General features: G+C 37.8%; 1 protein-coding gene across 1 annotated transcript in view; it reads left to right on the top strand.

Moving 5' to 3' along the window:
• Themis (thymocyte selection associated) overlaps nt 1-10,946 on the top strand; it is a 203,027-nt gene that overhangs the window by 110,353 nt on the left and 81,728 nt on the right. Inside the window, exon 4 of the mRNA XM_026787485.1 lies at nt 1,220-2,271. Within this exon, the coding sequence (XP_026643286.1) occupies nt 1,220-2,271 (1,052 nt within the window). The remainder of the gene's footprint in view (nt 1-1,219; nt 2,272-10,946) is intronic.

Raw genomic sequence — 10,946 nt, 5'->3', positions numbered from 1 at the left:
GCAAGAGAATTGCTACTCTACTTGGGGAGGACTGATTGGGATATACAGTGAGTACCAGGTCATTAGCCTTGGTTAATAAATTAGGCTGTCTCAAACAAACAAACACAATAATAAGAAATTCCACAATACACAACTGTAAGCAGTTCCACCTTACCCACTCCCCCCCCAGACAAAAAAGCAACAACAACTGACCAAGAAAACAAACAAACAAGAACACTGACTTACAGTAACTAGAAATAGGGGAAAACAATATAAATTTATGAAAATGTTTATACAACTTGTATCAGAATGAAGCCAAAATATATGCTGTTATGAAATCATTTTTAATTCAAGAATATTAATAGCAATACTTTCGGGTAAACTAAGTATTATGTAATGAGAACAATTAAAAACTATGTACACATTGTTTTAGGTGACTCCGAAGTCTCAAATAGTTCTTAGAATCCCGAGTCACTTGTTCTCAGTGATATAGCTGTTGTGTATCCACCATCTTGCCACGTGTGTTCTTTGACTTTGACCCCCCCCCCCTATAACTTCAGTTCTATTTAGGTAAAATATAGTACTGGTGGGGAAAAAAAAGTTAATTTTGACATTGGGAAAAAATCTGTCTTTTATGCCATACTTACTTTTTTGTGTTTTTTTTTTGTTGTTGTTGTTTTGGTTTTTTTGTCATGTGTTGTTAAGCCATATAAGATAAGATTAGTGTTAAGAGCTGTGCTTGGGGCCTTATAAGTGAGCGTCACCTGAATTACCAAACTGGTTTCTGTAACGATTTGCATACAATCCCTGGATCTCAAAATTAAGACAAATCAAACAATGATAAGACGCACACCTATTTATTTATATTTATATTTATATTCATATTCATATATATATATGATACATGTCATAATACAAATGTATAATTGCAAGCCTGAGTAGCATTTGAGGCAGGAGAGTGATGGCCATTTGTAATAGTAAGGAGGAAGTGGTTTTTGGTAATGTTTATAGGGTATGAGGGATTAGATAACGTCTATTTCTTAAGCTAAACATGTTGGCTTATGTATCATTTTTATCGTAAAATTTCAAAGCTGAAAAGTCTCACATAAACAAAATTATATCATGATTATTTTAGTTTCTTTATCCCCTTCTAATTGAAATTTATCTCTGGTTCCAGGAGACCATTTCACAGAAAGCACTTTGAACAAAATGTCAATTGTCTTTTCCTTTTCCTTTTCAGTTCACAAGGACATAGTCCGGCTCCTCCCCAGTTTAGACGTTGAAGTCAAAGATATTACTGACTCTTCTGATGCTAACTGGTTTCTTCAGCTACTGTCTACTGAAGATCTTTTGGAAATGACCAGCAAAGAGTTTCCTATAGTAGCTGAAGTCATCGAAGTAGTTCAAGGGAATCAGCTGCCTCAGAGTATTCTACAGCCGGGGCAAACAATTATTATCCACAAAAAGTATCAGGCTTCGAGGATCCTAGCTTCAGAAATTCGAAGCAATTTCCCTAAAAGACACTTCTTGATTCCTAGTAGCTACAAAGGCAAGTTCAAAAGGAGACCCCGGGAGTTCCCAACGGCCTATGACCTGCAGATATCTAAGACCGAGAAGGAAACTCTCCATGTGGTCGCCACCAAAGCCTTCCATACACTTCACAAGGAACTGTCCTCTGTGTCTGTTGGGGACCAGTTTCTAGTGCATCACTCAGAGACCACAGAAGTTGTCTTTGAGGGAACAAGAAAAGTGAACGTTCTGGCCTGTGAAAAAATCCTCAGTAAGTCCTACGAGGCAGCCCGGCTTCCTCTGTACATGGAAGGAGGTTTTGTAGAGGTGATTCATGATAAGAAACAGTACCAGATTTCAGAGCTCTGTACACAGTTCCGCTGGCCCTTCAATGTAAAGGTGTCTGTGAGAGATCTCTTCATGAAAGATGACATTTTGGCCGCTACCCCAGGACTGCAGTTGGAGGAGGATATCACAGACTCTTACCTACTTGTTAGTGACTTTGCCAACCCCGGAGAATGTTGGGAAATTCCCATGAGCCGACTGAATATGACTGTTCAGTTAGTTAGTAGTAGTAATTTGTCTATGGATACAGGACCAATTCAAGTTAGGACTCTGGTAGAAGAGATCACAGAAGAACAATATTACATGATGAGGAGGTACGAAAGTTCTCCCTCACATCCCCCGCCTCGTCCTCCCAAGAACCCTTCAGCAGAGGAGATGAAGTTAACCTTGCTCAGCTTAGCAGAAGAAAGAACAATAGATCTGCCCAAGTCTCCCAAGGTAAGACATCACGGATTGTTCTTGTCTAGACAATGAGTTTCAAGTTGCTTCTGAGTTTGCTTTTTACTTGGTTTCCTTTTTTTCTTTTGTACCGATTTGAAAGAAGCCTGTCTGATGCCTGTTAGATGAATGAACATCAGCAGAGGAGAAAGCTGTTGCAGCAGTTTGTGCGTAGAGATTTCTTCAGTAGAAGTAGCATGAAATCTGTATGGAATTAGAAATAGAAGCGATGACATTTGGCCACGGCTGCGCAACATTGCCATTCCAATTGACAACTGAACATGTTTAATAAGAGACCTCAGAAAGAATTTCCTTTGATTTTGGAAGTGCGGTTCATTTTTCTTAGGTAGAATTCTCTTAATACTTCACCCAGAAAATGAGCATACAATAAACTCCCATCTTCTGGTGGGGGTGGGGAGGGAGTAGGAGTTTACTAGTAACATGCATTTCTAACACATGCCTTCGTTTTGTTTTGTGTGCAGAAAGATGTAAAAATATCTTGGCAGAACTATGTGTGAGAATGTGAGCATCTGCCCACATAATGCCCCTCGGAATTGTAATCTTTAGCAGTTCTACTGAAAAATAAAATCAATAAACCTACAGGCACCATGGGATCTCTATGGAACTGGCAAATCCACAACCGCTTGAGATGTTAGACAGTAGTCCAGTATTATTTCTACTTGATCTTGATTCTTAACCACTGCCTGCTGGCTACTTGAACTAAGCTTGCCCCCACCTAGGGCATACATGTTTGTGTGTGTGTGTGTGGCTGAGGTTCTATGGTTTATGGAAGGGGAGTGTGTTCTGTCCCAACAGATTGCTAGAAATACAAGAAAAACAAAACAATTGGTAAAAGAGATACTATCTATTCTTGCCTCATCTTTAGGAGCGATAGTAGCACTGGGCATCAAGACTTGTATATAGATGTGGATTTGCTTGTGGTTCTATATAACAAAGACTGTTCTAATTGTATGCTAAAGGAATTCTTAAGGATTACTAAACTCATTTTCTCTACCAGGGGGAAAAAAAGATAAAACCAACAAAAATTTCCTTTTTGGAAAACTATTTTTTAAAAAAATAACCAAATAAAACAGTTCCAAAAGTAAATGGTTTGTTTGATTTTCAGACTTAGCATATATTTCTCACTGAGTTTCAAAGATACTATCACTGGTGGTCAAAGTGTTAAGTCTAGAATTCCTAGGTTCTTGGCATCTTATTTCAAGAATAAGGCCAAAAATTCACATATTTGCAAATACCAAGAAAGCAATGTTCAAAGCAAAGCCATAGAACATATCTCTCTCCAGTTCTCACGTGAATTTATGGTGTTGAGATCTGAGCCTCACTCTGAACAATGACGGTTTGTGTTGTAAGGAACCGCTTGTTCGTCCTGGCTGCCCAGAACCAAAATAATCACACAGAAATTGTATTAATTAAATCACTGTTTGGCCCATTAGCTCTAGCTTTTATTGGCTAACTCTCACATCTTAATTTAACCCAATTCTATTAATCTGCATATCAACCATGATGTCGTGGCCTACCAGCAAAGTTTCAACACATCTATCTCCATCTACAGATCCATGGCGTCCCTCTGACTCCACCCTTCCTTCTTCCTCCCAGCATTCAGTCCAGTCCTCCCCACCTACATAAGTTCTGCCCTATCAACAGGCCAAGGCAGTTTCTTTATTTGTTAATAATAATCACGGAACACAGAGGGGACGCCCACATTATGTTTGGAGTTGGTGAAGAGTTGTCAAGATGTTATAAAGTTCTGGAACTATTTTTATTTGAGGAGCAAGAATTGAGGGGCAGCTTAAATTTGAAAGACTAAACTGTATTAATTAAACCACTGCATGGCCATTAGCTCAAGCTTCTTATTGGCTAACTCTTACATCTTAATTTAATTCATTTCTAGTATTTTATATTTTACCACAAGGCTCGTGGCCTACCAGCAAGGCTGCAGCATGTCTGTCTCCTTGTGGTGGCTCCATGGCTTCTCTCCAGCTCTGCCCTTCTTTCTCCCAGCATTCTGGTTAGTTTTCTCTGCCTAACTCTGTTCCCCTATAGCTCTGCTATAGGCCCAAAGCAGTTCCTTTATTCATTAATGGTAATCACAGCATACAGAGGGGAATCCCACATCATTGGTTGAGTTGAAGGGCGGGCATATTTGATGGAGTAATATTGTGACAGACTTCATATGACAGAAAAAGAAAAAAGGTTAGAGCAGAAAACAGGGATGGTGGGTGAAGGGTGATGTTGGTAGATGACTCATCAAACCATTGAGAAGAATACACAATTTCTTGTTTCAATTAATTCCATAAATTGTCATGTGGGTAGAAACAAAGCATTGTTATTTTCTCTGAAATCTCTTAAAAACATCACTGATGTTACCATTTACCCTTATTCAGAGGTACTGGTCTCCTCATTTTCAGTAATTTTTACCCACCATGGAGACGGGGGTTTTCTTAGTGGATTGTAGATGGAACATAGCAGATCAGTCAGTTTCTGTGTAATATATCCAGAAGTGTTAAAAACCAATGGTTTCTTATTGTCCCAGTGTCACGCTTCCATGTCTTTTGTATTCCATGGGATAACTGCATTAATGCTTTTCTTTCATGTATGCTTTTGAAATAATTGGTTTTAAGATTTTTTAATGCTTAACATTAGAAAGCAGCCATTTAAAACAACCCTCTAAGTCTTGGGGTTTTACATGGGATACTGCTTTAAACTTGAAGAACAATTTGTGAGGGTTATTCAGAGTTTAAATATTAAGACTCATTAACTTACTAAAATGCCTTTTTATATGCACAGAAAAGAGTACTAGATGCTTCATTATGTGGCTTTACTTTTGCTTTCCTAATGGGTCATTAACTTTACTAGATCATTTCTTGCATTGCTAAACAACAGGGCAGATGTATAGGTAGGCTAAAAGTAAGATTCTACACTGTATTAAACATTAGTAAAATCCATCTGTGGCAGGCATCTGTGGTCAGTTAGGAACACTATGAGTTCATCTAAGATGTTTCTAAATTAAGAATATATGGGGACATCTCATAAGAACTAGGTGAATTAAATAATTCTTTGCCATGATAAGATTACCAAATATTCTCTTGTTTTGGCAATACCTCAACAAGGACAAATGAAACGGCAATAGAAACTTGAAGACTATGATTTAAGTACAGGCAGAAGCATATGAAAAGACACTGGATATCAAGATCAACTACATCAAGTAGTTTTACATGGATTTTATCACTTGCTATTGTAGTCGGAAGCTGCTCATTTATTTCCCAAAATAGTTACATAGAAACTATATTGATTAAATCACTGCTTGGCCATTAGCTTAGGTGTCTTTCTAGCTAGCTCTTACATCTTAAACGAACCCATTTCTATTATTTTATATTTTATTATGAGGCTCGTGGCCTACCAGCAAGGTTCCAGCTGGCAGCTTGCGTCTTTCCCCTCTGGCAGCTACATAGTGTCTCATTGACTCTGCCCTCTTTGTCCCAGTATTCAGTTTAGTTTTTCCACCTAGCTCTATTCTTCTCTGCTGCAGGCCAAAGTAGATTCTTTATTCATTAACCAAACATATTCACAGCATACATATGGGAATCCCACATCATGCTGTAACAATGTTAACATATTAGTGTATGGGTAACAATGCACATAATCTAAATGTAGGTGGGGATTTCCAGGAAATCTGTACAATTCTTTTATGCTGATGACATAATGCAAAATAAAACCTTTAATTTCTATGCAATTGGAGTCTTAATTAGACAGATTCGTGTTATAAAGTTGCTGAAAAAACAAAACCATGCCTCTACTTCTACTTTGAGTAGGGTAAACTCCTGCTCACAGGTAGGGTTTCTGTGTCTGAACTAGTTTCAAATAGCTCTGAAGAACACAGACTCGATGGGGTTTTGCCTGTCATGGATATATATGGCTATAGCTTTTGAGTACCACAAAGGAGAAATGGAACTTCTATGTTCTGATGAAAAGGCCTATAACCAGAGAGAAAAACAAACCTTTGGTTGAAAGATGAGTTATTCCCCATCTTCAGAGACTGTAGCAGGGACCAGAAATCTTACATTTCATGAACTCTGTTTGGCCGTTTAATGCCCCTGTGTCCACTTGTTCCTGGAATTTCTAGACTTCTGTGGACAAGAACACCCGCAGGAGACATTAAGGCAAAAGGCAAGGGGGAGGCAGCAATGGCAAAGTTCTGTGCAACAAGCAAAGTTGGAATGCTGCTGCAGAGCTAGAGCTGGGACTGCCAAAGGCAGAAGAAGAGCCTGGGTCTGTGCAGTGCAGAAACAATACTTGCTCATCTGCTGTTACTGGCCTGTCACTTCTGATCTTGGCTGCAACAGCGGAATCTTATTAAAGAAATCCAGGCTCCTGGTCTACGTGGAGAGGAACGTGACAGACACTCAGTTGTAATTGACAGGATTCCATCCCAAATGCTGTGATTTTTGTTTTCTTTCTCATTCACTAGATGTGCTGTAGGTATTAGGAGTATCGAAAGAGATGTCTGCCAGAGAAGCCGTGAATCTACTTTCTTTCTAAATGGAGATTTTCGTCATAGCAGTTTTCAAAGACCATTGGCATTGAAGATAGAAACAGACATCTTAAAACACTCCACATTTGAATCTGGAGATAAGACAAATGGAGAGCATGGGGGAGTCTCTCAGAAAACATGGCAAATCTTAGGAGGTACAAGTTTTACCCATAAAAAAAATCAGATACTTACCTCTTGTTCTTATAGCATGACACAGATGAGTAAGTCAGCACTTTCAAGTTACCTGAGTTAGGAGTGTACCCCACTGGAATGTCAATTATCCAGAAACCAGTGAAAATCATGGGACAATTGGGCTGAGCATAAAAATAAAAGGAAGTGTTGGGTCAAAAACTGGCCAGCCTTGAGTCACAGCTGGACCCGGGAGATCTGTCCTCTGTAGTGTGCAGAGCCCCTGAAAGCTGTTTCTGACTTCTCCAAGTGGGAGAGGAGTACACAGTTAGAAAGTTTGGCTTTGGTCATGGTATGCTACCACTTCTAGTTAGATTTCTGATGTCTGAATTTAGTACTTTGGATGTAAAAGAACTGTTAAAACTTAGTAAGACAGCCCAAAATAGGGACTGATTTCAATAGAATTTCAACAAATGATGAATACCTCACCAAATTTTTTCTCCGTAGAATTTATGTGTAAAACTGGTCTTATTGCATGACTGAAGTGGACACACATTTGGAAATATTTGGGGGAAAATTTGGCCTTTTTTGAGCTCCAAGCAGTTGAATACTCTCTCATCAAAGATGTAAAGTACAGAGAAGAGTAGGAAGCTAAAACGTATTAGCCACATCTATCTGTGGTGGGTATCTGTGGTCAGTTAGGAACACTAATGAGTTCTTCTCTATCCTTTACCTGTGGCATCAAGAACTAAAATATTTCCAAATTTGTAACTATCATGTGACCACTAACAGTGACTATTACCTGTTACCCATAGGAAAAAAATAAAATTAAAAAATTGTGTTTCAGTATTTTAATAAAATAATTAAGTTAAAATTGTACTAGATGATTTTGCATTAGAATTCTAGCTTTTAAGACAATTAGATTAGCTTTCATTTTAAAAATGAAATGGCATGCAAAAATCTCTGTTTGAAAAATAACAGAAGTTTGTAATATTCAATATACAGTGCACGAAAATGAGGATACTGGAATCACCAGCTTTTCATAACAACAATAGGGACTGTAGTGTCCACAATCATTGAGTGTAATATGGACTTATTAGGTGGTCAATCTGTAGTCACTGAAAACTCACTATTTCTCTCTCTATTTCTCATTCTCTATATGTCTATAGAAGTATATACACATATACATGTAAACATATATACAGTATATAAGTATATATACTGTGTTATCTATATTCTTATCTTTGGAAATACAAGCATAATTATTGACTCATCTGAAGCAGGCTTTTAGAAATGGTCTTTTGTTTTCTTTTAGCAACTATTACATCCTGTTGATCTAAAAGCTTTTATGTCTCTTAAATACTTCTGGGATTTCACACTTCCTCTTACAGGGCCATATATATGCATATTATATTTATATAAACATATATAACTTACACACATGCACATATGCAAACTTTGATATATATATCAAACTAGAAAAAAGCATATGTTACAGATACATATGATTGATATGTATATATAGAATACATGACGCACATACACACACACACACACACACACACACACACACCTACCTGGATATGTTGGTGCATATTTGCAATCCTAACACTGCATAGGTTGAGGTACCACAGGTCATATGTTTAAGGTCTGTCTGGGATATAAAAGGAGACACTGTCTCAAACTAAAATGAAAGGTAAAGTATGAGGGATAGTAAGATAACTCAGTAGAGAAAAGGGATCAAGCCTAGGACCTGAATTGAATCCCTGTGCTCCTCATGGGAGAAATGATGCTTACACGTTGCCCTCTGGCTTCTGTTGCCATGCCTGGTATATGCTGTGCTGAGGACAGAAGCCAAGATGTACATAATAAACAAGCACCCTAGCAACGTAACTTTATCCTTAGCTCATGCCTTGTGCCATTTGATAGCTTTTCTTGTAGTCTTCTGCTGTGGGATAGTCTTTTTGTACGCTGTGAACACATGATACTCTCATTGGTTAAGTAATAAAGATGTTTTGACTTATGGCAAGGCATAATAGAGCCAGGTGGGAAATTCAAGCAAAATAATAGAAGGGTGGAGTCTGGGAGACGCCAGACACCCAAGAATCAATATGCCAGTAGACCAGTAACACCATGGCCATGTGGCAAAGTATTGGTAAAAAAATACGAGTTCATTTAAATGTAAGAGTTATCTAATAATAAGCCTGAGTCATCAGCCAAGTGTTTATAAGTAATATTAAGACTCTGGTTATTCAGGAACTGACAGATGGGAGAGAAATCTCTGATTACTGTCTTCCTTATTTCTAGGTGGTTTAGAGTTAAACTTCAGTCTCTTTTCTCTTTGGAATCTAGGCTTATTTTTTAAGTTCATGTCCACAATCACAAATCTTTTTCTTTTTAAATTTTTATTAAACTTGTTCATTGTTTAATATATGGATAATTTGCCTGCATGCATGCTTGTGTGTCACACATGTGCCTGGTTCCTGCAAAGGTCAGAAGAGGGCACCAGATCCCCTGGAGGTAAAGATGGCTGTGAATGACCATGTGGGTTCTGGGAGTTGAACTTGGAGCTGCAAATGCTCCTCACTGCTCTCAAGTCCCTATTTGCACAAATTTATTATGCATATTAAATGACTTTCATTAGAATTAATAATTCATATAGATTCATTCATGAACCCACTAGAAATTGTACCATAGATTTCTTCTGAAATCTGTTTAAGGGGCTAGAGAGTTGGTTCATCACTTACAAATGTTTATTGCTCTTGTAGAGGAATGAAGTTTGGCTCCCAGCACTCACACTAGATTGTTCACAACTAACTTAGCCCCAGCTCTAGGGGCTCGGAGGCCCTCTTAGAAGTCTGCTTGGTAGCCTTATATTTACACATATACTTGCACACACAGACACACACACACACACTCATACATGTAAATAAATAATAAAATAATTTAGACAATATTCAAATATTTTAAAATGTATTTAAGGTGTTAAATGTATTTGAATGTGTTTAAAAATCATCTGCTAAAGAAAGTTCTATGCTAGAGAAGTACCAGACACTACCTGATATGCAGTGAGTTTACAACGTCTCCTGCAGGATATTTAAAGGTCTAGAAAGTCATCAGGATGCGAAAATACTTTGTGCTGCCACAGAACCCTTAAATACGGATCTGCCATGCTCAGGACTTTCCTAATTTGGCCCAATGCTGAGAAGAAGGCCCAGGATCCTCTGAATGTTCCCAGAGACAGGAATTAGGTGCTAGAGCACAGTGTAACAATTACTGTGCTCTCTAAAACAAGTCAAACAAGCAAAGAGAAAAGCAAACAAACAAAGAAATCACTCCTTAACATTAAATCTGCTTTATCAATTTTTCATCTTTGGGAATACCAGCACAATCTATTGGCTCGTTGGCTCATCTAAAGCAGGCATCTGGAAATTTTTTTTGTTGTTGTTTTCTGTCTTCTTTGCCTTTAGCAACTATTATTCCCGTTGATCTCACTCCCTTTATGTCTCTTGAACACTGCTGAGATTTCACACTCCCTCAGCACGGAATCCCATCATTTCTGGTTTGCATTTTTGAGTTCGACGTGTAACTATTCTTTCTGTTTCTTTTCATGAAATACTCTAATTAATTATCCATGTTGCTAACTTCTTTATCATTTTAAGAGAGACTTCTGCCTGTGTGACTTTCAGCTGGCTATCTTCTGTGTCGTCCTGCTGTGTTCAGGATTTCCCACTATTTGCTGTAGCTATATTAAATTTCCAATAATTATTGTCCTTTTAATGTTTTCTTCATATTATTAGTATCTTCAGATGATAGACAAGAAAACTGATTCTTATAGGCTAATATATACTTGTATGAAAACTGTGTAGATGTTGGTATAATATAATATGTACAGAGGAGAAGAAGTAAGGGTATGTATTAGAACTTCATACAGGAAACGGACATGAGTCATAAAATAGGATATAGTGGTTTTTTTTTTTGTTGTTGTTGTTTA

The sequence above is a fragment of the Microtus ochrogaster genome, linkage group LG9 (genome assembly GCF_000317375.1).
Source record: "Microtus ochrogaster isolate Prairie Vole_2 linkage group LG9, MicOch1.0, whole genome shotgun sequence".
Classification (NCBI taxonomy): domain Eukaryota; kingdom Metazoa; phylum Chordata; class Mammalia; order Rodentia; family Cricetidae; genus Microtus; species Microtus ochrogaster.
This window is presented reverse-complemented; position numbering and strand designations above follow the sequence as displayed.